The sequence below is a fragment of the Puma concolor genome, chromosome B1 (assembly GCF_028749965.1).
Source record: "Puma concolor isolate L17-30 chromosome B1, mPumCon1.1.hap2, whole genome shotgun sequence".
In the NCBI taxonomy this organism is placed as follows: Eukaryota; Metazoa; Chordata; class Mammalia; order Carnivora; family Felidae; genus Puma; species Puma concolor.
Genome location: NC_141670.1, coordinates 52,822,546 through 52,849,513, shown reverse-complemented (window position 1 = coordinate 52,849,513; position 26,968 = coordinate 52,822,546). Strand labels below are relative to the sequence as shown.

The window sequence follows — 26,968 nt, the reverse complement described above, 5'->3', positions numbered from 1 at the left end:
TTTTTACATGGCTTCAGTCCCAGTTTCCTATTTCACACGGCATCCTATTAAATATGTGAAAGACAGTTGTTTCCCCTGTAGTCGCCTATTCTCCAAGTAATATATATTTAAGCATATCCATGCTATCAAGGCCAATATCATCCCATTCATCCTTTTTGGGGGAGCATTTAACTTTATTTTTGGTATTCTTAAGTACAGCAACAGGAAGACTGTAATATTCTAGATAATGCTTATCCAGATGATAACAATAGAGCTACTACCTACATCAAATCCCTTGTTCCCTTCTGTTATTTAAAAATGTAGAAAGACTGGTGATATCTTTCTTAAAACAATAACCACTTAATGCTAAAAAAAATTATACTTAGGAATCAATGAAATAATTTCTAACTCAATATACTGAGGACTAAGAGTATACAATATAAGATTATCAAATGACAACTTATTTTAAACATCAAAAATAAAAACCACTTGAAGACAGTAAAAAAAACTTTTTACAGTTAAAAAAATAAAGTTATGAATATGCAAATTTTGATACATTCCGATAAATCAGATTTGGCTTGACATACTGGCCAAGTGGTGCAGTACCAGGAAGATAAAATTGAAGCATATTCAACATACTATAGGAAAAGAGAATTTTTTTAAAAACCTTTTTACAAGATGCAATATATTTTTTAATTAAACCACTTACACTTTTCTATGTTATTCTCTTACCAATTTTAAAGACAGTTTCTAAAAAATTCATTAGTTAAAAAAAGAAAAAAGGAATTTACCTGTTTCCTGTTCACCTCCATCTCGTAATTCCCTTTCCCCAGAGGTAATCATTTTCAACTCATAGCTTTTTATTTCTAGCGTTTACATCCAAATTTCTTTTTTTTAATTTTTTTTAATGTTTTATTTTTGAGAGAGAGAGAGAGACAGACAGACAGACAGACGGAGCACATGTGGAGGAGGGGCAGAGAGAGAGGGAGACACAGAATCCAAAGCAGGCTCCAGGTTTTGAGCTGTCAGCACAGAGCCCAATGTGGGGCTCAAACCCACCAACCATGAGGTCATGACCTGAGCCCAAGTTGGAAGCTTAACTGACTGAGCCACCCAAGCGCCCTACATCCAAATTTCTAAATAACGTGATTATACTGTTACTTCTTGAATTTCACTATTAGACATTACTTACTGATTTCCTACTCTGGAGAATGGTATGATCATCCATTGACCTGCAATGCCACTTCCGGCATATATTAAGTTCCCATACGTAGAAGGTTCGCTATTCTGTCCCACTGGTTTATTGTAGTAAGTCCCATAGCTTTTAGAATAAACTTGATATTTAGTAGGCTAAGTCTCCTCCTCCCTCTTTGTTGTTCTTCAAGAGTACCTGAGCTTCTCTGTGCAACTTTTATCTAATTTCATGTAAAAACCCATTGTGGTTTTAGTAAGACTGCATTGATTTTATGGATTCATTTCAAGACATCTTTAAAATATTCTATCTCCCTGTCCATGAGCATAGTGTCTCTCACCTTTTTAAAGCTTACTTAATTTTTTCAACAAAGTTGTACAATTCTCTCAATAAAAGCCTTGCCTAACTTTTCTTCGATATATTCCTAGAAACCTTATATTTTTGTTGCATTTTAGTTATATGTTTTTCAAAACTGTGGTTGGTATACAGAAATGCTCACAATCTCAAGACTCTTTCAGTTTCCTGTGTAGACAAACATATAAGTAACAATGACAGTCTTGCTTCTTTCATTTTAATCTTTGTATCTTTTATTTTTCCTTCTTGTCTTAATGAACCAGCAAGTAGTGGTGGTGGACAAACTTGTCTCAGTCTTGAACTTAAAGAGAATGATAAAAGACTTGCTTTTTTGTATGTTTTTGTTTTGGGTAGCTTTATCAGACTTATCAGACAGCATTTATCAGATTATATAAATGCCCTTCAAATCCAATTCCGCTAAGAGCTTTTATCATGAATAGATGTCTAATTCTATCCAATTTTTTTCTATTCTAATTTTATTACACCATATATGTAGTTTCTCTTTTCTCTCCGACTTACTTTGTGATACTCTCTTTGCCTTACGATTTAATAGCTGGACTACAACACATCTAACTAAAGATTTATTTTTTATTGTCTTGCATAGTGCTTCCTGGGACACTTTAAGAGTTTGTGGCTTTCATCAATTCTGGAGAACTCTCAACCATTACCTATTTGAATAGTGCCTTTCTCCCATTTTCTCTATTATCTTCTTGAACTCCCATTTAATGAATATTGGATCTTTTCCCTTTATCATTCATACATGTGTCTAACTTCTCTATCATTTTGCACATCTTCCTTGTTTCTCTGCTCTGCACTCTGAGCAATTACTTCAGATCTGTATTCTAGATCACTCTTTGTTTCCAATCAGGTACTTAACTTTACATTAAGTTGTTTCTCTTCTTTTTAATCAATTTTGAGATTTTATTATTTGTATGGAAAAATAAACTAGATCCATTTACAGTGCATGATTTCATGAGTCTTGACAGCTATATACACTCATGAAACCACCACCACAATCAAGATAACAAACATTTCAATCATTTCCCACAAAAATCCCATGTGTATTTTTGCAGTCCATATCCTCTTCTCCACATCTCAAACTAGGAAATCATCACTCTTTTTTCAGTCACTTGTGTTCTATCTAAAAAATCTTTGCCTAATCCAAGGTCATGAAGATTTTCTCCTGTGGTTTCTTCAAGAAGTTTTATAGTTTTAGCTTTTATTCCATTCATCAATAAGTCTGCCCTTATACCAATGCCACACTCTCTTGATTATTATAACTTTATATTACGTTTTGAAATCAAATACTGTAAATCCTTTCTTTTTCACAGTTGTTTTGACTATTCTAGTAACTTTGCATATCCACATAAATTTTAGGATAATTTTGTCAATTTCTATTAAACACACCTATTGGAATTCTCATAGGAATTGCACTGAATCTATAAAGCAATCTGGAAACAACTGTGATCTTAATGAGAGGTCAGCAAACAATAGTCCACAAGCCAAATCCAGCCCACTGCCTGTTTTTATAAATAAAGTTCTATTGGAACATAGCACTACCCATTCATTGGCATGTTATCTATTGCTGTTTTCACGTTGCAACAGCAGAGTGGTGTCGTTGTAACAGAGACTGCATGACCGACAGAGCCTAAAATATTTACTTCGTGGTCCACTATGTAAGTAAGCCCACTACTGATCTTAACCCTATGGTCTTCTAATCCATGAACATGGTGTATCTCTCCATTTATTTAGATATCCTTTAACTTCTCAGCAATGTTTTGTGTTTTCCAGTGTACAGAATCTGTACCTATTTTGTTAAATTTATTCCCAAGTGTTTTATTCATTTTCAGATTGCTTGTTGCCAATAATTTAGTTCGGGTATATTTATATTGTGGGTATATTTATATTGATCACCCTTACTAAACTTGCTTATGAGTATTTTATCGATTTCTGATCTTATTTTTATGATTTCATTCTTTCTAGTTACTTTGCTTTTTTTTTCCCCCTAGCCTAATTTGGTGATTTTAGACCTTTTCTTCTTTTTTTTAATCTAAGCATTTAAAGCCATAAGTTTCTCTTTAAACTTTAGCCGTATTCCACAAATTATGATGTTGCATTTTTATAATTCAGTTCAAAATATTTTCTAATCTCCCTTATGATTTCGTTTTTGACACATAGATTATTTACAAGTATTTTGTTTAATTTAGAAATATTCTGGGTATTCCTAAATACCTTAGTGTTATTGATTTCTAATTTAATTCCTTTGTGGTCAGATATTACACATTGTACAGTTTCAATTTTTCTAATACTGAAATTTACTTAATTGCCTTGCATACAGTCTCTCCTGGGGAACATACCATGTACTCTTGAATACTGTATATATTGTACAGAAGTTAGGAGTGGCATTCTATAAATATCAGATAGTGTTGTTCAGATCTTCCATGTCTTGTTTTGTTGTTGTCTAGTTGTTTTTGTTTTAGTCTAGCTGTTCTATTAATTGCTGAGAGGACAGTGTTAATAATCTCATACCATGATCACAGAACTACTCATAACTTCCATCAATGTTTGCTATATATAGTTTTATCTTCAAAATTTTATTATTATGGAATGACCCTCTTTATTTGATATTTTGTGTCTTGGACTATTTTTTTTTAATCTGGAGTTAATGCAGCTACTTCTGCTTTTTTATCCATGGCATGTTTTCCCATTTATTTATTTTCAACCTATGTCTTCATATTCAAAATGCATCTTTTGTACATGGCTTATGCTTAGATCTTTAATTCATTTTTTTCTTTAGTTCACTCTGACAATCTTCATCTTTCGATCGGAGTGTTTAGCTCATTAATACTAAAATAGTTGTTGATATGGCTGGAATTTAGACTACTATTTATTTGTTTGTCCCTTCAGTTTCTATTGCTATTTTTTCTTTCCCACTTTCTGTTAGATTTAAATACTTTTTAGAATTGCATTTCGATGTACGTATTAACTTTTTAAATTATACCTCTTCACATTTTTTAAAAAGGGATTGTTCTAGGACAGTGGTTCTCACCCAGGGGTGATTTTGCCAAGGAATAGCATTCGTCAATGTGTGGAGACAACTATAGGTGGGGTGAAAAGAATCCCACTGGCATCTAGTGGTGCCAAAGATGCTGTCAAACATCCTACAAGGCACAGGACACATTCTCACGGCAAAGAATTATCTAGTGTAAATGTCAATAGTGCCAAAGTTCAGAAACCCTGCTCTAGGTATTACAATATATATCTTTAACTTAAATATTTGCCCACATTATATAAAATGTAAAAACCTTAAAATTGTACAAGTAGATTTACCCAAACAGCCACACCATAGCAGTCACCTTTAGTAAAAGCCACAATTTCCAAACAGAATAGATCTACATACACTATTAACATCACAGAGGCAAGCTGTAACCTTTATTCAAATAATCACGTATATGTTAAAGACATTAAAAAGGAAAAAAAAAATAGCCTGTTGTATTTACCTAGGTATTTAGCATTTCCAATATTCTTCAATAAGTCTAAATATTCAAGTTTCCCTCTGGTATTATTTCCCTTCAGTCTGAAGAAGTTCCTTTAACATTTCTTATGGTAAAGTCTTCTTGGCAACAAATTCTTAGTTTCCTTTTAATCTGAAAATGTCTCACCTTCATTCTTGAAAGATACTTTCACCACATACAAAACTCAAGGTTGGCAGGTTTTGTTCCTTTCAGCACTTTACAGTTTTCTCTTCTGGTTGCCATGATTTCTGATCAACAGTCCACGCTCATTTAAATTGTTGTCTCTGTGTATGTAATGTGGTGTTCTTACCTGGAAGCTTTCAAGATCTCTTCACCATTGTTTTTTGATGGTTTGACTATGATGTGCCTATGCATGGTTTTCTTCAAATTTATCCTGTCTGGGGCTTGCTGAATCTTGTTGAATTTATATTCATTCATCAAATTTGGAAAGTTTTAAATATTATTTCTTTAAATATATTTTCTACCTTACTCTCTCTAGTCTCTCCTTCTCGTTCTCCAATTACACATATGCTAGGCATTTTGATATTGTTCCACATCTCTGAGGCTCTGCTTGTTTTAGTGTAACTTCTTCCCTCCCTCTTCTTTTTACTAAATAATTTCTATTGCTCTAATTTCAAGTTCATCGGTTCTATCCTCTGTCATCTCTGCTTTTTAGCTCAGCTAGTGAATTTTTAATTTCAGGTTAATATTTTCTATTTCTCTGTTGATATTATCTGTCTTTTCTTTGGTTTTAAGCATATTTTCCTTTCTGAGAAATTGGACAGTTTTAAGAGCTGCTTTTTAGTCTTTGTGTGATAATTTGAACATATGACCCATCTTGGGGTTGATACTTGTCAACTTTTTTCTTCAGAATGGGTCATAATATCCTAGCTCAATTTTAGATTGTATCCTGGACATTGTCAATGTTATGTTGTGGAAAACCTGCATTCTATTATAGTCTTCCGAAGAGAGTTCATGGTTTTTGTTTCAGTAGGCAAATAACTTCATTAGATTTAAACTGCAAATTCTTGGGGCGCCTGGGTGGCGCAGTCGGTTAAGCGTCCGACTTCAGCCAGGTCACGATCTCGCGGTCTGTGAGTTCGAGCCCCGTGTCGGGCTCTGGGCTGATGGCTCAGAGCCTGGAGCCTGTTTCCGATTCTGTGTCTCCCTCTCTCTCTGCCCCTCCCCCGTTCATGCTCTGTCTCTCTCTGTCCCAAAAATAAATAAACGTTGGAAAAAAAATAAAATAAAATAAACTGCAAATTCTGTCACACCTGAGGTGCATGGCAGCTCAGATCTTGGTTCTGACTGATCTCAGTCTACCCCATGCAAGCAAGGTTCGAGATCAGCCCGAAGTTCAAGGCTGCACACAAAATCAAGGTTCCCCTTCTCTGGCTCTCTGGTTGCCCCAAACCGTTCACCCGGCTCCTCCCACCAGAAGAAGGTGGGCTTTCTATTGGAACGTTAGCTGTTCCACATTATCAATGCCACAACTATGCTGACCTGAGGACAAAGCCGCCCAAATAGAAATCCCACTCTGGCATTCACTGTCTCTATGTTTTGATTCCTCCAAAATAATGCTGCTTTCTGTTCAATTACCAGAGCTTTCAGATGGCAGTTTTTTGTGTTTTATTCATAGTTTGTCATCTATCTCTGCAGGAGGTCTTGTCAGATAGGAGCTACTCAATCAAAAGGAGGACCTCATCACCTTTTTATATATAATTTCTAAAGTGGTAGATTGGGGGAGTACACATATACTGTGTATGTGTACTTCAACAAAGTACCTGAAATAATTTTTCATGATATCCTAGAATAAAAAGCATGCTTAACATAGGAGGAACTCTAGAGATCACTTTGTTCAATACTTTCATTTTGTAGACATGGAATCGGAGTCCCAGAAAGTCAAGCAGCCAATAATATATCTGGGATGCAACCCACAATATCCTGATAGCTAGTTTTAGTACTAATTCAATACCACACATTTCTTTTGGACATAATAATGAAGTAGGGACTGGCTAATATTATAAAGTTTTTACATGGTTAAAAAAAAAAAAAAAAAAACTTACTCAAAGAATATTAAGTGATAGATGTCTAACCTGGCAGAGGATTTTTAATGATACATAGAAGGCTTTCCTGTCCTTCTGCCCTATCCTGAATAAATACACATTCCTACATTCATTCACTCAACAAATATTTACTCTTCGTTGATCATATGCTAGCAATACAGTAGAAAACAAGAATGACATTGTTCCTGCCCTTGTAAAGTTAATATTCTAGCAGCTTATATTCTACGCCGTGAAAGAGAAAATAAACAATGAATAAGAAGCTGTCCACACTGTTGACTCCCTCCTATGTGAAACTTGCTCTTTTCTTGGATTTTTCCTCCATTTACCTCTTAAATGGTTCAATCCTTAGCATCCTTTTTACTTTGGATGCTCCTTAGGCAATCTCAGTTTCTCCTCATGGTTTCTACAATGTATTTGCTGGTTAGTCTCAGTTTTTCATTTTTAACACATCCCTCAAGTAAGCTCTAGACTATCTCTTGTATACATTCAATGACATGTACCATACAGGCCATTCGAATTGCCATGCCCCAAACTAAACTGAACTCATTCCCTCTACACATATTTCTTTTTCTGCCTTTCCTATCTCAGTGGTAGCATCCTTTTCACATCCAGTAAGTGGGTCACCAACGCCTTTTAATTCTACTTTCTGAATCTTTCTGTGCTATATCCAACCACCTTTATATTATTACAGTAGCCTCTTAAGCAGTTTCTTGGCATTTTGCTTCAGAATTGATTTTTTGTAACACAAATTTAATTATGTCATTTTCCCTGTGCCTTGTGGATACTTTTGTCAGCACTTATTTTTGTTGTACTTGATTACTTAAATAATTGCTAGACTTTGAACAAGTAGAAGGAAGGAACCATGCTTTGCTCATCTTAAATTTCCATAATCTAGTAATACCTCAAACAAGGCATTGAAGATGTTCTCATTAAATCTGTGGATTACAAAATTTGCAGGAAAATACCAGAACTTCAAACATACAAAGTGCTTAAATAATTAGCTGAGCCAAAAAGAAAATGTCTACAAGGAGAAGTACTGAATCTGAGTAAAAATTAGTATGTAAGTAAAATAACAGAAACATAGGGAGGATCCCTTAGTAACACATGTGAGATGCAGGAATTTTCACTTATTTCATTAGTAACTTAATTCTCAAAAATGCTGATTCAAACTTAAGCTGCCTTAAAGTACCAGTCATAGTTCCAATCTATACCAAGTGCTATGGGTACCATATGTTTAAGAGAATAAATGACAAACTGAAGGCCCTGTTGGGAAGAGCAACCAGGACAGTGTGGGGACCTGAGGTCACTGTTACTAGAAGAAAAGTTGAGGTAAATACTGGCATTTAATCTACAGAAAAGAAAACTTCACGGGGACATAAAAGTTCTTAATTTGAGGAACAGTTCATGGTAGAGGAATAAGATAAATTGGGTAACACAAGGTAACATCAGAAACATTGGCTCTGTGTACAGGGAGACGGAGCTCAGCTGAGCATAAGAGCTGTCCCCAAATGGGGCATCATTGTGTTTTTGCGAATTCTCCCGCACTAAGAGTTCAAGCAGAGGCTAAACAACAACATCATGGTTGTTTTTTCGAACAGGAGATTTCTGCACAGAATAGGAGACTAACTTGAATGTTGAGTTGTAGAATGTAGAATTACACTGGTTCACTCACAGCACCTATCTCCAAGATAAATCACAGGCAGGTCATCTGTATGGACAGTTTTGGGTAACCAAGCAAATCATCCAGACATCTCTCTTTCTGACCACCATGTGACAGCCATTTGCCACTTAGGAAATAATTGAGGATTCCCCTAAGGTAACCATTAGGTGGCAGCTGACACAACAGAAAAGCATCATGCATTTAAGAGTGTTTACTATGCAGGCACCTGGGTGGCTCAGTCGTTTGGGCGTCCAACTTCGGTCAGGTCATGATCTCACAGCTCACGAGTTCAAGGACTGCGTCGGGCTCTGTGCTGACAGCTCAGAGCCTGGAGCCTGCTTCGGATTCTGTGTCTCCCTCTCTCTGCCCCTCCCCCACTTGTTCTCTGTCTCTTTCTCTTTCTCTCAAAGATAAATTAAAACATTAAAAAAAAATTTTTTTTAAAGAATGTTTACTATGCAGTTTGTAATGCAATAAAAACACTAAATGTAAGTGTAAATACACGTAGTTATCCACAAACTACACAAAAATGCCCCATAAATAAGAATGTGAACTTCTTGTTCCTTTGACACTTTGCTTGCCATGAACATCTTTATTCTTTTTTTTTTTTTCAACGTTTTTTATTTATTTTTGGGACAGAGAGAGACAGAGCATGAACGGGGGAGGGGCAGAGAGAGAGGGAGACACAGAATCGGAAACAGGCTCCAGGCTCCGAGCCATCAGCCCAGAGCCTGACGCGGGGCTCGAACTCACGGACCGCGAGATCGTGACCTGGCTGAAGTCGGACGCTTAACCGACTGCGCCACCCAGGCGCCCCTGAACATCTTTATTCTTTAAATTACATAGCACCCTGGTCCCTACTTCTTCATCCCCATGCCCCGCCCCACCCCCACCGGGTCCATTTACATAGGTGTGATGGAAAAAGAAAGAAGTAAAATAGTGAAGAATGAGAAAGAAAACCTCGTTCTAGTAACATGGTCTTAATAACCCAAGTTCTAAAAACATAAAAATTATCCCCCAGAAACAAACGTGATCTATGTTTCTCTAATGCTGTCTAAGGTACACAGTGGGTTCAACAGACTTCTTTGGGATAGCTCAGACCCTAATTACTACATATAAAATTGTATCTATGGAGACACTTTTAAAATAATCAACAATTAATTCAAACATGTCAGGATTACCTTTATGAAGATCTTAATGTTTTATCAATGTCATTTTCGAAATTAAAAAAGTAATATTTGGAATACAGCAAATCTACTAGTGGAAAAATCACTTGAGCTACAGCATTGAAAATAAATTACGCAAATCTCTGAATGGCAGAAGTTGCATTACTAATCACTACCAGAAATTTCTTTTAGGCATAGATAAGCCAACAACACCTTACTACTTGTCAAAAGGAAGTGATCATTTTCACAAGTAAGGTGCTGGGTTATTTCTCATTACATATAGATCTCTCAGAAAAGTTAACTCACAGCTGAAGAGTAGAGTTCAAACTCTTGCTCAGGAAGGAAAGAATGCCAGCCATCTTCTATCACTTCAAACATGGGTCGGTAAAAGAAAGGGTACATCAGAGTGATAGAGTCCAAGGTAGACAGTGCCTAGGGCATAAAAAGGAAATTAAAGAAAGGAAAAGGAACATACTGCAATTTCAACACTTTCTAACTGCCAAATTGGTATTAAATACGATCAATAATGATACACACCCAATATATTTCTCCAGCATTGTACTTACCACTAGATATATAGTTTATTGAAGCTAATTTCCATGCTTTTAGCATCTAACAAGGTATGTATCTGGCACATAACATACACTCAGTTATCATTTGCTGAATGAACACAAGGACAAGAAAAGTGTGTACACCTATTCTAGGAGAAAAACTAACTCCTTTTGACACCACTTAACAAAGCCTAATAAAAAGGTCCAAATATTTCTGGAAATCAGAAAATAAACACGTTTTGTTAGCAAACAAGGTCATGGCTCAAAATCCCAGCCATCAACTGTATCAACATATGTAAATTACATAAAATCAGTGTCTGTTAATAACCATAAATAAGGGTGTCACAGGTAAGTGGCCAGAGTCAGACTACAGCCAAACTGCTAGACTCAAATTCCAGATCCCAGTGCAATAATGGTTAACTAATGTAACCACTCTAATGCCTCCATTTCCTCAGCTCTAAAATGGGGGGAATTAAAGTACCTATCTCATAGAGCTATTGGTAGCATTAAGAAAGATAACGTATATAACAGGCCTGTTAATAATAGTGCCTGGCACATGATAAACCCTGAAATTGATCTTGGCAATTATATGCTTCACATATCATATGCACCACATATGCTCCATCAATGTTCATGTTCTACCTCCTTAGAATGATATGCCATTTGGTCATGTATCATATTATCTTTATGTTACAATGACCCATTCTCAACCTGCGGCATTAACTCTGTGGTCCCCAAAAGAGCCTGTGTTCATCTGGAACTCTTGAATTCTGGGTAACACCACCAAGAAAATCTGACTAAATGGGAGGAACAGACAGATGAAATATCCTCCAGGTGATGGAGGCTATTTCAACCTTCTGACAGGGGAGTTATGAAAAGCACTTCTATGGCTGCAAAAAAAGGCACCAAAATCAATTAGCATAATTCAAATTCCAGGAACTATGGAGACACTCTTCTGGAGGAGGGTGGGGCCCCAACATCATGCTAGCTCCCCGAAACTCTCAGAATAAAGCTACCTCCCACTAGGTCACAGAAGGATCAGTCTCACAAAAGAATGGGCCCAAGCCTTAGTAAAAAATAGACTGGACATGTAGTTCAGCAGCTTAACAAAAACATCCCCATCCAAAGCTATTCTTCTGTCTGTTCATAAATCATGACACCTTCCCCCCAGAGCTCATAAAACAGAAAATATGGAGAAGCAGGGCTGGATAATCCATTATCCACTTCTGTAGAGTCTTTGGCTTCCAATCACACTAAACAGAAACAGAATGGCCAGTGTCCACATCTGACCTAGGCCAGAACTGTCATCGTTCAGGACAAACATTATTTTATTTAATTGGTTTATTTTTTTAATTGGTTTAAGATATTTTTTGCAATATTTAAAAAATCTTTTTGGGGCGCCTGGGTGGCTCGGTCGGTTAAGCATCCGACTTCGGCTTAGGTCATGATCTCGTGGTTCACGAGTTCGAGCCCCGTGTCGGGCTCTGTGCTGACAGCTTGGAGCCTGGAGCCTGCTTCCGATTCTGTGTCTCCCTCTCTCTCTGACCCTCCCCCCATTCATGCTCTGTCTCTCTCCGTCTCAAAAATAAATAAACGTTAAAAAAAAAATTTTTTTTTAAAAAAAAAAAAATCTTTTTTCATCTTTGCTGAAGTAAAACTACCAAAACTAAGAGATATTTCAAGTGATGATCTGATACACTGTGAAAGGACTCCCCCATTGAGTCAATTAACATGTCCATCACCTCACATATTTACCTTTTGTTGTTAAGACCATTTAAGTTCTACTCTCTTAGAAAATGTCTGTTATACAATACAGTGTTATCAACTGGAGGGACCATGGTATATATTAGATCTTAAGACCTTATTCATCTTATAACTGCAAGTTTGTAACTTTTACCAACCTGTCCCTATTTCCCCAGCCCCCAACAACCACTTTTCCACTCTGTTTCTATTAAGTTTTGTTTTTGTTTTTTAGGATTCCACATATAAGTAATAACATGCAATTATTTGCCTTGTCTGTCTGATTTCACTTGACACAAAGCCCTCCAATTTCATTCATGTTGTCACAAATATTAGGATTGCTGTTTTTTAAGGCTGAATCATATTCCATTATATATATAGATTACGTGTCACATTTTCTTTATCCAGTCATCTGTTGACAGATACTTAGGGTATTTCCATATTTTGGTAATATGAATAATGCTGCAATGAACAGTGGAGTACAGATACCTCTTTGAGATAATGATTTTGTTTTCTTCGGCTATATATCCAGAAGTGAGACTGCTGGGTCACATGGTAGTTCCATTTTTAATTTCTTAAGGAACCTCCTACTGTTTGCATACTGGTACAATCATGATTTTTTTTTCTAATTTTTTAAAATGTTTTATTTATTCTTGAGAGAGAGACAGTATGAGCGGGGGAGGAGCAGAGCAAGAGAGGGACACAGAATCTGAAGCAGGCTCCAGGCTCTGAGCTGTCAGCACAGAGCCCAATGCGGGGCTCGAACTCACAGAGGGTGAGATCATGACCTGAGCCGAAGTCGGACGCTTAACCAACTGAGCCACCCAGGTGCCCCGTGATTTTTAATGCAAGTCAGCAGTCACTTTAGCAGTTAATAAGCACTCATATTCTGACTTGTTGTGATCACAATTTGTATCGCTAGAGGTAGGACTTTTCCTTTAAACTCATTAACGCTGAAAGAACTGAAAACATTTCAACTCCAAAAGACAGTAGAAACTACATAGAAAAAAGCTTCATCAGCCTTCCTACTATGATTTAGAAAAACGAGCACTTGCAAGTTATTACTCCAGTGGGATTCTATTTATGGCAGCAGAATATATTTGGGTATATGGATTCTTGATTGCAAAGAACAGTTCAACTGTGCTATATAAGAAATTCACTTATTACTTCCAAGTTATATTAAGATATATAGGGGAGATGGGAAAGAAATTAGATACCAGCAAAAGGCAAGAGGCCACGTTCACTATGGACATTTACTACGTTGTAAAAATAACCAGTAGAGCATTCACTTCCTAAGGTCAAATTATGAGAATGGCTCATAATTCATAGCTTCTTTTCAGCTGTAAGGGTTTCTATATAATCAGTTTCTAAAGGATTTTAGGTACTATATACAGCTAATGAAACAACTGATTAGTGTCAGATGCTAACAAAGCTAAGTAAATGCAATCAGAAAGTGGGTTAATAGCTTTGCCCTATATTTCTTCACCACTATCCTTCACCATATGCGATTTCACTGACACCCACCAACCAGCTATCTTGTACCCCATAAAACAGATAAAAAGAAAAATGCAGACTGGCCAGTGAAAATCCAAACCCACAACTGAAAAAAAACAAAAACAAAAACAAAAACAAAAAACAGGCTGAAATGAAATGGGTCAGTAGCATTTCCTTGCCCAAAGAGCAGGACAGTATTTCAGCTTAACTGCCTAGAAACCACAGTGTGTTTCTTACCCATGTTAGCGAATGTGGCCAAATCAACATTACTCTGTCACTTCCAAATGACAGATATGTAAGACAAACAGTTCAGCTCATCTTCTCATTTCCTTTAAGGAAAATTTAGCAAAGGCAGAAGGTAAAATGGTTACATGCCATTTTCTCAGCACCACAACAGTTGTTTTTTTATTTCTCTGTTCTTGTTTAGAAACCAAACATGATCCTAGTTCTAGATTTTTAAATCTTTCTGCCTCCTTTTAATAGTTAAGCCACTAGCATTTGTTTTGGATACAAAGACCAGATTAGTTACTCATAGCCAGAGGGAAAAGAAATCAGTGTGTCTATAATTATCTAGAAAATACCATAAACATAAAGTTAATTACTATAATTTAGTAGCAATGATTTAAAATAAGGCAATTTAAAATTTGAGTGTAAACCAAAATAGTTGGTTTGAATGGGGAAGAAAATGAAGTGAGCTCCTCAATTTAAATATTAAATTATCCAAGTAAAATTTCTATTATTTGAAATCTGAAGAGACAGTCAATACTGTTTATACAAATATAAAACAAACACACTTTTTAGTCTTAGGCAAACATTTGCCTAAGACAAGCAAACATTCTCTGTTTGCTTCAGACTTGCTAAAAACAAACACAGGGCTATAATCACTGGTGATAATTATTTGCTTTGATAAAAGAAGTAACTTCTAACAAAAGCCTTACCATATACACATACAATGGATTATCATCCAGCCTTAAAAGGGAAGGAAATTCTGTCAAATGCTACAATGAGTGAACCTGGAGGAATAAGGAACCCAGAACACTAAAAACTGCTATAAGTCAATAAAATCCTAATACATTCCTATAACAATGAATCCGGGTGAGGCTTTTCCTAACAATTTTCAATATGTGAGTCATAGAACATGACCAAATATCTAGTAAAACAAACATAAGAGCTATACTGAGTAAGAATATAAGGTTCTTTTTTATTACTATTTACTTTCACCAGATTTTGCTTCTGAAACATTTACCTCAATGGAACTGGCAATATTCAAACATTCCTCCATTCCAGGAATATCCAACTGAATTATTCGAAAGTCTTTACATTTTATGATGATGGTACCCAGTGGTCCCACAAATCTGTAAAAAATTACAAATTATGCTTAGGAACATATACATTTCTATCTTTTTCAAAAAAGTATATTTATTTATTTTGAGAGAGAGGAAAAGGGAATCCCAGGCAGACTTCACACTGTCAGTGTGAATCTCAATACAGGACTCAAACTCACAAACCAAGAGATCATGACCTGAGCTGAAATCAAGAGCTGGATGCTTAACCAACTGAGCCACCCAAGCACCCCTATGTATGTCTCTATCTTTAAGCATATGATTATTTCCTTGAAAAAAGAATGTAGAAAAAAGAATTACCATCTACATTCACCTTTCTTCTCCCCAATTAGTCTAGTTAGGGAAGAGGCAAGCCTGCATTACTAAAATGTGAGCCATAAATTATTTTAAATATATGTACTTAAAAACATTTCAAATTCATAAAGTAATTCATACTAGGCCAATTCATTTAATGAAAATTATTTGGGACCTTGCTTCAAAGAATGAAGAAAAAAGATCTGTAATTAATGTGATAAGTGTTTGTACAGAGGTATTTCTGAAACATAGGAAAACACTTCATTTCAGATTTTACTTAATAGTTGATTTTAAATATAAATATCTCTTTTTCAGTCTTTAAAAACTATTAGCTTGCAATATCTATTCTAAATCAATGTCATATCTAATCACAAATTTTGTATCAGTAAATTTTGTGCAAATGTAACTTTACCTTTATTGGAATTTTCGTCTTTTATTGTAGTTGTTTTGTTTTGTCAGTACTTGCTAACAGCTCTGATTTTTCTTTTGCTTTGCCACTGGTTGGCCCTAAATCTTTTCCATTAATAGTTCTGGGTATTCCTTAACTAGGAATTCTTAGATTGTCCAAATGCTGTTCATTTAACCTACTTTTTGCCCAGTTTAGAAAGACATCTCCTACAGCCACTCTTCTGAACGCCATCTGAATTGTAAGCATCCCTATGCCTCTCACCACTGCGTTGTTAACTTGGACAAGCAGACGTTATCAGCACGGGTCAAATCCTAGTAAAGATAATTCCACCAGACATCTACAACCTATCAACACACTAGAATGCCGCTTATAAAATTTATTTTGAAAACTCACATTCTTGGCACTTCTACTTCTGGCAAAGGTAGAGTAACAGGGACCAGACTTACCTTCCCACCTGAAACAACCAAAATAACTGGACAAAATATAAGAACAGTTTTCAAGACACTGGACATCAAGCAACAAAGAACAGAGATCTCTGGGAGATGGGAAACAAGATGAGTCCTACAAATACCCCAGTTTACTGTTTTGAGTTCCAGGCCACAGGAGAGGGAACCTGGGTGGGGCTGATAGTCTGAGGAGAGCATCTATATTAAAAAAGAAAGTTTCATAATAGTGACTTCAGATTCCAGGATACTAGGAAAAGAAGGGCAAATTAAATCCAAAGCAGAAGACTAAAGATCAGAGCCAAAATCAATGAAAGAGAAAAAAGAAAATTATAGGGAACAAGAAAAGCAAAAATGATTGTTTGAAAACAATAAAAGCAATAAACCACTTGCCAAAGTGATCAGGAAAAAAGAAAATCTGTCTCAATTTACCAATACCAGTAAGGAGAGAAACGAGAATCTCTACAGATTCTACAGGCATTAAAAACATTAAAGGAAATACTAGTAACAACTTTATGCCAATAAATTCAACAAGGGAAATGATATGGACAAATTCCTAGAAGACACAAACTCAAGGAGAACCTAATTAGTTTTATAGCTATTAAATAAACTGAAATGTTCATTAAAATCTCCTCCCTACTACCACCAAAACAAACAAACAAAAAACAAAAACAAAATAACCTTCAGGTCTAGGTGGCTTCACTGATGAATTCTACAAAACGTTTAAGGAAAAAATACTATTCAAGACAAACTCTTCCAGAAAGTTGAAGAAAAGGCAATTATTTATCAATTCATTCCATGGGGCCAGCATAACCCTAATATATATATTTTATTTACTTTTTTTTTAAATTTTTTTTTCAACGTTTTTTATTTATTTTTGGGACAGAGAGAAACAGAGCATGAATGGGGGAGGGGCAGAGAGAGAGGGAGACACAGCATCGGAAACAGGCTCCAGGCTCCGAGCCATCAGCCCAGAGCCTGACGCGGGGCTCGAACTCACGGACTGCGAGATCGTGACCTGGCTGAAGTCGGACACTTAACCGACTGCGCCACCCAGGCGCCCCATCTAATATATATATTTTAAAAAAAAACACATTACAAGAAAACTACAGACCAATATATTTCATGAACTCAGATGCAAAATTTCTAAACAAAATATTAGCAAATTAAATCCAACAATACATGAAAAGGATAATACATCATAAACAATTGGGGTTTATCATTTGAAAATCAAAGCAATTTATCATATTGCCAAATTAAAAAAGAAAAACACCACATGATCATCTCAATAGATATAGAAAAAGCATTTGACAAAAGTCAACATCTATTCCTGATTTTAAAAAACAAAAACAAAAAACCTCAACTCTCAGCAAACTAGGAACAAAAGGAAACATCTTCAACAGCATTTACCAAAACAAAACAAAACAAAAACAAAACAACCCTACTACTAATTACAGACTTAACAGTGAAAACTAAATACTTTTTCACTAATATCAGAAATAACAGAGATGTTCACTCTCACCACTTCTATTCAACATTGTATTGACAGTTAATAGCCAGTGCAATAAGGCCAAAACAAAAGAAAACAACAACAACAACAAAAAAAAAACACAAAAAAACAAAACCAGAATGAATAAATGGCATCCAGATTGAAAACAAAGAAATAAAATGGTCTTTAGTTGCGGATGACATGATTGCCTATTTAGAAAAGCCAATGAAAAATACATAAAAGCTATTAGAATTAAAAGATGAGTTTAGTAAGGCTGCCAGATACAAATTCAATACACAAAAATCAATAGTATTTCTATACACTATCGCAACAATTGTTTAAAACGCCCAGGATTTGGTTTTTATTCAGGATGGTGAGGCTGATAGATCAGGAGATAACTGTTACTGAAAAGTTATTTTGTTACTCACATTTCCCAACAGGAGAGGCAAACTATGTCACTCAGAGCCACATGGGGAAGCATCTGGGTCAGTCAGGAGGCAGACAGAGCGAGAGGAAAGGATGGGCCAGAACTTCTGTGATGTTTCACAGAAAAGAATGGGAAAGGCAGGGTAGGTGAGCTGAGCAAGTTTAGGATTAGAGTTTGAATAATTCTGTCAGGCTCTGGGTTATACCAGTGATCCCTGGTTGTCTGGTACCTGGCCCTGGAAGAATTTAGGACAGGAGAATTTTAGTGGTCCTGACTGCAGAAGCCTGATAAGAGGAAGCAGATGCGGGTATGGACTTGAGATTGGTTGGTCTGCATATCAAAGATGTGCTTGCAGGCAATTTTCTTGCTATCTCTAGGAAATAGCTAACCCTGAGTGGAAGCAGTCCCGCTCCAGGTCTGCAAGGGGCTTAAGACATCAATGTATTATAAAATACAGAAAGTAAAAAACATAATTAATACATATGAGCAATTAGAAATTGAAATTTTTAAAATACCATCTGAAAGAGCATCTAAAAATGTGGAATAGAGGAAAATCTGTCAAAAGATGCCTAAGACCTGTAAGTGAAAATTACAACACATCACTGAAAGAAATTTAAGAAGACCAAAATAAAATAAATGGAGAGATTCACTTTGTTCATGGGGCAGAACACTCAATATTAAGATATCAGATGTTAACTCTTACCAAATTCATTTATCAACAGATTGAACACAATTCTCATCAAAATCAGAGGCTTTTTTTAAAGAAATTGACAAGCTGATTCTAAAATTCATATGGAAATGCAAATGACCTGAAATAGACAGAACTTTTAATTAGAACAATTATGTAATACTACATAATTTCAACTTAATATAAAGCTACTGTAATTAAGACAGTATGGTAGTGTGGTAACAGCATCAAGATAAACAGATCAATGAACCAGAAAAAAAGAGTCTAGAAACAGTTCTATTTATATATGGACAAAGATGCAAAGACAATGCATTGAAAGAAGGGCAAAACAATCAGATATCCATATGCAATATATACACATACACACATATATATGTATACGATAAACCATATATAAAAACTCAAAATGTATCCTATACATAAAGATAAAACCTAAAACTATAAAAGTGCTAGAAGATAAAGAGAAAAAATCTTTGTGACCTTGGGTTAGGCAATGATTTCTAAGATAAGACACCACAACCCCAATCTATAAAAGAACTGGTAAATTGGGCTTCTTCAAAATTTAAGTCATTTTCTCTTTGAAAGACACTGTTAAAGAGAATGAAAAGCCAAGCCACAGACAGAAAATATTTGCAGATCTTATATAATAAAAGACTTGTATCTAAACTATATATTTTTAAAAACACTCAAAACTCAGTAAAGGGAAAGATTCTGGGAAGATGGTGGAATAGAAAGCACCAGGAATCTGTCTCCCAACCTAGACAGCAATTTCATTGGCATGATCTGTTTGATGTGACTGTTTTATAACTCTAGAGTCTATTAAGGCTTGCAACTTCCAGAGTTCCAGAGACCTGGATGGTAAGTTTTGGATACATTCAGCTCTTAGCAAAATAGCAGCTATGCATCCTACCCATGAGGTGGGCAGCTGTGCACACGTTCCTGGAGCAACTTACAAACAGCTTGAGGAAGCTAGGTTGGGCAAAAAAGACCCTGTCCTCCAAACATCAGAGAAAAGAGATCCTGTCCTACAAATATCAGGATTTGTGTGCTAATAGCTGATTGCTGCTTCTGATCACAGAAGAGCAGAGGCCAGTGGACATCTGGTTATTGCATCTTTCCCCATTGTTGTAAGCCTCTCCCCAACAAGTGACTTCCAGAGTTTTAAACAACAGTCCCCTTTCCCCTCCCTGCCTGCATTTCATTTTTCACTCTTCTCCTTTCAGGAGACAGACATTAAAGACTAAGACATTCAAAGACAATTACATAAATCAGGAAAATTAGGATTGGAAATGCCCAGGGAAAGGCTCAGAAAAAACCCTAAGACGACCTTAAATTTATACTCTAGGCTGATCCTTGGCATAGAGAAAGCTTACAACAATAAATAACAACATCAACAACAATAAGTAAATAACAACAACAAAACAACAACAAAAAAAGAGCAAACCTTGGGGTAGGAGAAAAACATGATTTCCAAAATCACCACATTATTAGATCAAATGTTCAATGTTCAACCAAAAAAAAAAAAAAAAAAAAAAAAATCACAAAGCATACAAATAAACAGGAAAGTATGGGACAGTCAAAGGAAAAAATACATCAACAGAAACTTTCCCTGAAAAAGACCTGATGGTCACTAGACAATGTGACTAGACACTAGACAATGATTTTAAAACAATGTCACTAGACACTAGACAATGATTTTAAAACAATTGTCTTAAAGATGCTCAAAGAACTAAAGGAAGATGTAGAGAAAGTCAAGAATGTGATGTGTGAACAAAATGGAAATATCAATGAAGAGAGAGAAAACCTAAAAGGAAACCAAAAAGAAATGCTGGGGCTGAAAAGTGTGATAACTGAAATGAAAAATTCACGAGAGGGATTCAAAGGCAGATGCGAACAGGCAGAAGAAAAATCAATGAACCTGAAGATAAGAAAATGAAAATTATTGAGTCTGAGGAACAGAGAGAAAAGATTGAAAAAAAGAGAACAGAGCCTAAGGGACCTGTGGGATACCAACAAGAGAACCAACATACACATTGTGGGAGTCCCAGAAAGAGAAGAGAAAGGGAGAGAGAGAATATTTGAAGAAATAATAGCTGAAAAATTCCCCAATTTGATGAAAGACATGAATATAAACATCCAAGAAGTTCAACAAAATCCAGATAAGATAAACTCAGAGAACCACATCAAAACACATTTTAATCAAACTTTCAAAAGACAAAGAGAAAATTTTGAAAGCAGCAAGAGGGAAGTAAATTGTTACATACAAGGGAGCCACAATAAGATAATAAACAGACTCCTCATCATAAACTTTGGAAGCCAGAAGACAGTGAGCTAATATATTCAAAGTGCTAAAAGAAAAAATTGTCAACTAAGAATCTTATATCCAGCAAAAGTGTCCTTCCAAAGTGAGGGAGAAATTAAGATAATCCCAGATAAACAAAAGTTTAGGCATTTATGACCACTAGAGCTACCTTACAAGAAATGCTCAAGGGTGGGGTACCTCAGTGGCTCAGTAAGTTAAGCATCTGACTTCGGCTCAGGTCATCTCATGGTTCCTGAGTGTAAGCCCTGCATCAGGCTCTACACTGACAGTGCAGGGCCTGCTTGGGATTCTCTCTCTCTCCCTCTTTGCCCCTCCCCACCTCATGCTTTCTCTCTCAAAATAAACTTAAAAAAAAAAGAAATGCTCAAGGGAGTCCTACAAGATTAAATGAAAGGACACTAGGCAGTAATTTGAAGTTATATGAAAAAATAAAGATCTCAATAAAGGTAAACACATAGGTAATTATAAAAGCTAATATGTAATAATAGTGTGTAATTGCACTTTCTGTTTTCTACATGATTTAACAGATTAGTACATTCAAAGAAAAAATTATTAGTATAAAAGTTAATATTACTGTATTACTGTAACTTTGGTTTATAACCCCAAATTTTGTTTACTACATAATTTAAGAGAGTAATGCATTTTCAATAATTATGAGTTTATGTTTGGGGGCATACAATGTATAAAGATGTAATTTTGTGACATTAACAATGAAAAAAAAAGTAGGGACAGACCTATAAAGAAGTAGATTTTTTGTATGCTATTGAAGTTAAGCTGGTATAAATTCAAACTAGAGTGTTATAACTTCAGGATGTTAAATGTAATGCATATGATCATCTCAAAGAAAATAGCTACAGAATATACATAAAAGTAGACAAGAAAGTGGGGCGCCTGGGTGGCGCAGTTGGTTAAGCGTCCGACTTCAGCCAGGTCACGATCTCGCGGTCCGTGAGTTCGAGCCCCGCGTCAGGCTCTGGGCTGATGGCTCAGAGCCTGGAGCCTGTTTCCGATTCTGTGTCTCCCTCTCTCTCTGCCCCTCCCCCGTTCATGCTCTGTCTCTCTCTGTCCCAAAAATAAATAAACGTTGAAAAAAAAAAAAAAATTTTAAAAGTAGACAAGAAAGAAATTTAAATATTTCACTACAAAAAATCAACTACATACAAAATAGAACAGTAATTAAGGGACTAAAAAGCTATAAGGCATATAGAAAACAAACAGCACAGGGGTGCCTGGGTGGCTCAGTTGGTTGAGTGTCCGACTTCGGCTCAGGTCATGATCTCGCAGTCTGTGAGTTCGAGCCCCGCATCGGGCTCTGTGCTGACCGCTCAGAGCCTGGGGCCTGTTTCAGATTCTGTGTCTCCCTCTCTCTCTGACCCTCCCCCGTTCATGCTCTGTCTCTCTCTGTCTCAAAAATAAATAAACGTTAAAAAAAAAATTAAAAAAAAAAAGAAAACAAACAGCACAGTAACAGAAGTCCCTCCTTATCAAAAATTACTTTAAATGTAAATGCATTAAACAAACTGTTCAATCAAAAGACAGAGACTGGAAGAATGAATAAAAACATGACCTGGGGGTGCCTGGGTGGCTCAGTCGGTTAAGCATCCTACTCTTGGTTTTGGCTCAGGTGGGATTGAGCCCTGCATTGGGTTCCGTGCTGAGTGTGAAGCCTGCCTCGGATCCTCTCCCTCCGCCCCTCTCCCCCACTCACACACTCTCTCTTATCAAAATAAAATAAAAAACTTTTTTTAAAAATGTGTTTAGGGACACCTGGGTGGCTCAGTCGGTTAAGTACCTAACTCTTGATTTCAGCTCAGGTCATGATCTCGCAGTCGTGGGATGGAGCCCTGTGTCAGGCTTTGCACTGACAGCATGGAACCTGCTTAGGATTCTCTCTCTCTGCTCTTCCCCTGCTCTCTCTCTCTTGCTCTCTCTCTGTCTCCCTGCTCTCAAAATAAATACATATGTAAAAAAATGTATGATCCAACAATATGCTGTCTTACAAGAGACTCAAGATTCAAAGACACAAAGGGGTTACAAGTGAAAAGACAGAAAACAGATATTCCACACAAATAGTAACCAAAAGACAATAGGTACAGTTATACTAATCTCAAACAAAATGGACTTTAAATCAGAAGTGGTTACAAGAGACAAGGAAGGGCTTTATATACGAAAAAAGATTCATCACAGCAAGAAGATATAACAATTATAAATATTACACACTTAATTACAGGCAACCAAAATATATGAAGCAAAAACTGACAGAAATTGAAGGAAAAAATAGTTGGAGACTTTAATACCCCATTCATGATAGTGGCTAGAACAACCAGACTAAAGATAAATAAGGAAATAGACACTTAACACAATAAACCACCTAGATACATCAGACATGTACATGCTACACAACAACAGAATACACATGGGACATTTTCCAGGACTCACATATGTTAGGCTACAAATCAAGGCCTCAATAAATTTAAAAAGATAGATATCTTACAAAGTATCTTCTCTGAATACAATGGGATGAAATTAGAAATCCAGAACAAAAGGAAAACCGGAAAATTCGCAAAATTATGGAAATTAAACACTACACTTATAAACAACCAAGCCATGGGCACCTGGGTGGCTCAGTCGGTTGAGCGTCCGACTTCGGCTCACATCATGATCTCACAGTTTGTGGGTTCGAGCCCCACATCGGGCTCTGTGCTGACAGCTCAGAGCCCGGAGCCTGCTTCCAATTCTGTGTCTCCCTCTCTCTCTGCTCCTCCCCTGCTCACACTGTCTTTCTCTCTCAAAAATAAACATTAAAAAAAATTTTTTAAACACATAAACAACCAAGAGATCAAAGAAAAAAAAAATCACACAGTAAATTAGAAAAAATAGAAACAAATGGAAACAAACACATAACATTACAAAACTTATGGGACACAGAGAAAGCTATACATATATGAAACCACTTGATATATGTTATGATGCATCAGTCAAGAATGGGTTGCTACATGGGGAAAAACACTTGAAATGAAGGTAGAATCCAAATGAATTAAAGTACTAAAAGTGAAGGGTAAAAGGATAAAGCTAATATGGAAGAAAATGTAGAGAATATCCTAGTGATCTTCTTCAGTATGACTTAAAAAGCACAAACAATAAAGTAAAAATTGATGAATTCTGAATTAAAATTAAGGCCTTTTGTTCAACAAAGAACACCACAGAAAAGTCAACAAATGGGGGAGAGACTAGAAGACATTTGCCATGTCCAAGTAAAGAATAATACCTCAAGAGTATACACAGAACCGGTGCAAATCAATGCTAGAAAGACAACAAACCCAACTTTTAAGCATTTTTTTTTTTTTTTAAGAGGGAGAGAGGGGCGCCTGGGTGGCTCAGTCGGTTAAGCATCCGACTTCGGCTCAGGTAATGATCTCGAGGTTTGTGAGTTCGAGCCCCACGTCGGCTCTGTGCTGACAGCTCGGAGCCTGGAGCCTGCTTTGGATTCTGTGTCTCCCTCTCTCTCTGCCCCTCCCCTGCTCACGCTCTGACTCTCTCTGACTTTCAATAATAAATAAACATTAAAAAAAAAATTTTTTTTAAAAGAGGGAGAGAGAGAATTTACACATGAAGCAGGGGAGGGGCAGAATATGTCGTGACATCAGGAAGTTGGAGGTTCTCTGGAGGGTCAGAAAAGCAGAATGTGGTAGATAATTTGGGATTCTATTCTGCCATCAGAAGCAGTGAAATGGATGTACACACAGCAATAGGAAGAGATCCTGAACAAGAGTACTGAGTTAATGTTGAGAAATAGAACAAGATCTGCAACATACTCATACTGAGGGAAATTAAACTCACACATGATGGTGCTATACATTTTATAGGAATATACATATATCCAAGGACAAATAGCAACACTCAGCATAACTTGCCTACAGGGACTGAGGATGAGGGAGAAAACAGGCATGAAAATTAGGGCTTGAAGACGAATCGAATTAAAAAAAAAAAAACAAAACAAACAAGAAAACCTTCTAATGAATCCATCCTGAAAATGATGAGTCATCAACTGAGTAGGATTAACTCAACTCTCTACATGTGAGGTCCATGAAAAGAAAAAGGTATAATTGTAAAACCTGTGTAACACCTTGTGTGCTGAAAGGACCACATCAAATTATGTATGCAACGTGCACGACAGCACTACATGAGCCTGTGACGTGTTACCCAAATAGAAGTTACTACTAGATACGAGAAGGGCTGTCTTCCTCTGTGTGACAGAAGTGATGTTCAGAGAGGTTAAGTGGCTTGTCCAAGGACACCTACCCCACCGGAGGCAGCACTAAAAGAGGCATCCTTAATACTGCTCTTCCTCTCACATCGCATTTACAACTCACTCACGAGGCATGGCAGCTCAGCCTTCAAAACACACCCCAAACTGGCCTGCTTCTGATCACGCTACTACTGCTTCCACTCCTTTTTTTTTTCAAGTTTATTTATTTATTTATTTATTGAGAGAGAGAGAGAGAGGGAGAAAGGAGCAGAGAGAAAGGGAGAGGAAGAATTCCCAGCAGGCTCTGCATCACCAGTGCAGAAGCTGATGCGGGGCTCGAACTCACGAACCGTGCGATCATGCCCTGAGCAGAAGTCCGACCCTTAACCTGCTGAGCCACCCAGGTGCCGCCGCTTCCACTCTAAAGTCACCACCGCCTTTTCCCTGAACTATTCAACAGTCTCCTAACTGGGCCCACTGCTTCCACTCTTCCCCCTCTGCAATCCATTTTCTGCCAGCGACCGGAATCATCTACAAAGTCTGTCTGCTCTTACTTCCTTGCTTTCAACTCTCCAGGGGCTTCCTGTGAAAACCATCACACCGGCAAATAAAGCCCTACACCATCTGGCCCCTGCTTATCCCTCCAACCATTTTCTGCTATGCCTCTAGCCTCTATCCTTGCTCACTGCCCTCCAGCCAACTGGTCTCTATGTTTTTCCTTGTCTAATCCCAGCATATTCCTATCTTTGCATTCCCTGATCCCTCTGGCTGGAATGCTCCTTCTTCCCATATTCACACTGCTAGCTTTCTCTCTTCATTCAGATGTCATTCATTTAAATGTCACTTGTCTTCTCTGAAATTCTTTCTAAATACACTGGCATTCTCTACCCTCCCATCTTTCTTTATTTTCCTTCCCGGAACTTATTACCTGACATCGATTTATTTGAATCTCCTCCGCTGGTACACAAATTCTTCAACCTTAGTCACCACTGTACCTGCAGAGCCCAGACAGTGATCAGCACATAGAAGACACATGGAAGTACTTCTTGACCACAACAATTAAACAAACTCTGGTCTGACCACCTAGCTCGTGTTCTTTCCATCACATCATGCTGCTTCCTGGGGAAAAAGGTAAATGTATACACAATTTGTCATTTCTGCCCTAACAGGTTAAAATGTCATGTCTTATATACTTTGTTAGCCTTACCAGGCCTGGCATGTAGTAAATGCTACGTAAATATGATGAAATGAAAGTGTGAAAAGCAACCATAGAAAAAGAAATAAGAAAAAAAGAAAAGGGAGTTGGTGGTGAGGAGAAACTCTGCTTCAGAGGCACCTGGGTGGCTCAGTCAGTTAAGCATCCGACTTTGGCTTGGGTCATGATATCGTGGGTTCGTGGGTTCAAGCCCCGCATCAGGCTCTGTGCTGACAGTTCCGAGCCTAGAGGCTGCTTCATATTGTGTCTCCCTCTCTCTCTGCCCCTCGCCTACTCACATTCTGTCTAATTCTCTTTCAAAAATAAATAAAAAACATTTTTAAAAAATTTAAAAAATAAATAAGTAATTTGTATTCTATAGCGCCACAGA

General features: G+C 36.8%; 1 protein-coding gene and 1 long non-coding RNA gene across 3 annotated transcripts in view; both read right to left on the bottom strand.

Annotated features, from left to right (window-relative positions):
* MTMR9 (myotubularin related protein 9) overlaps positions 1 to 26,968 on the bottom strand; it is a 60,020-nt gene that overhangs the window by 31,219 nt on the left and 1,833 nt on the right. For both annotated transcript variants that reach the window (XM_025921732.2, XM_086703819.1), the window contains exons 2-3: positions 14,964 to 15,072; positions 10,239 to 10,364 (exon numbers count right to left, since the gene is read on the bottom strand). In XM_025921732.2, coding sequence (XP_025777517.1) covers positions 10,239 to 10,364; positions 14,964 to 15,072 — 235 coding nt within the window. The remainder of the gene's footprint in view (positions 1 to 10,238; positions 10,365 to 14,963; positions 15,073 to 26,968) is intronic.
* LOC147581638 (uncharacterized) lies at positions 904 to 9,570 on the bottom strand. The gene is made up of 2 exons (XR_015250109.1): positions 6,298 to 9,570; positions 904 to 6,058 (listed from the first exon to the last, which is right to left on the bottom strand). It is a non-coding gene; the product is annotated as an uncharacterized LOC147581638 (long non-coding RNA).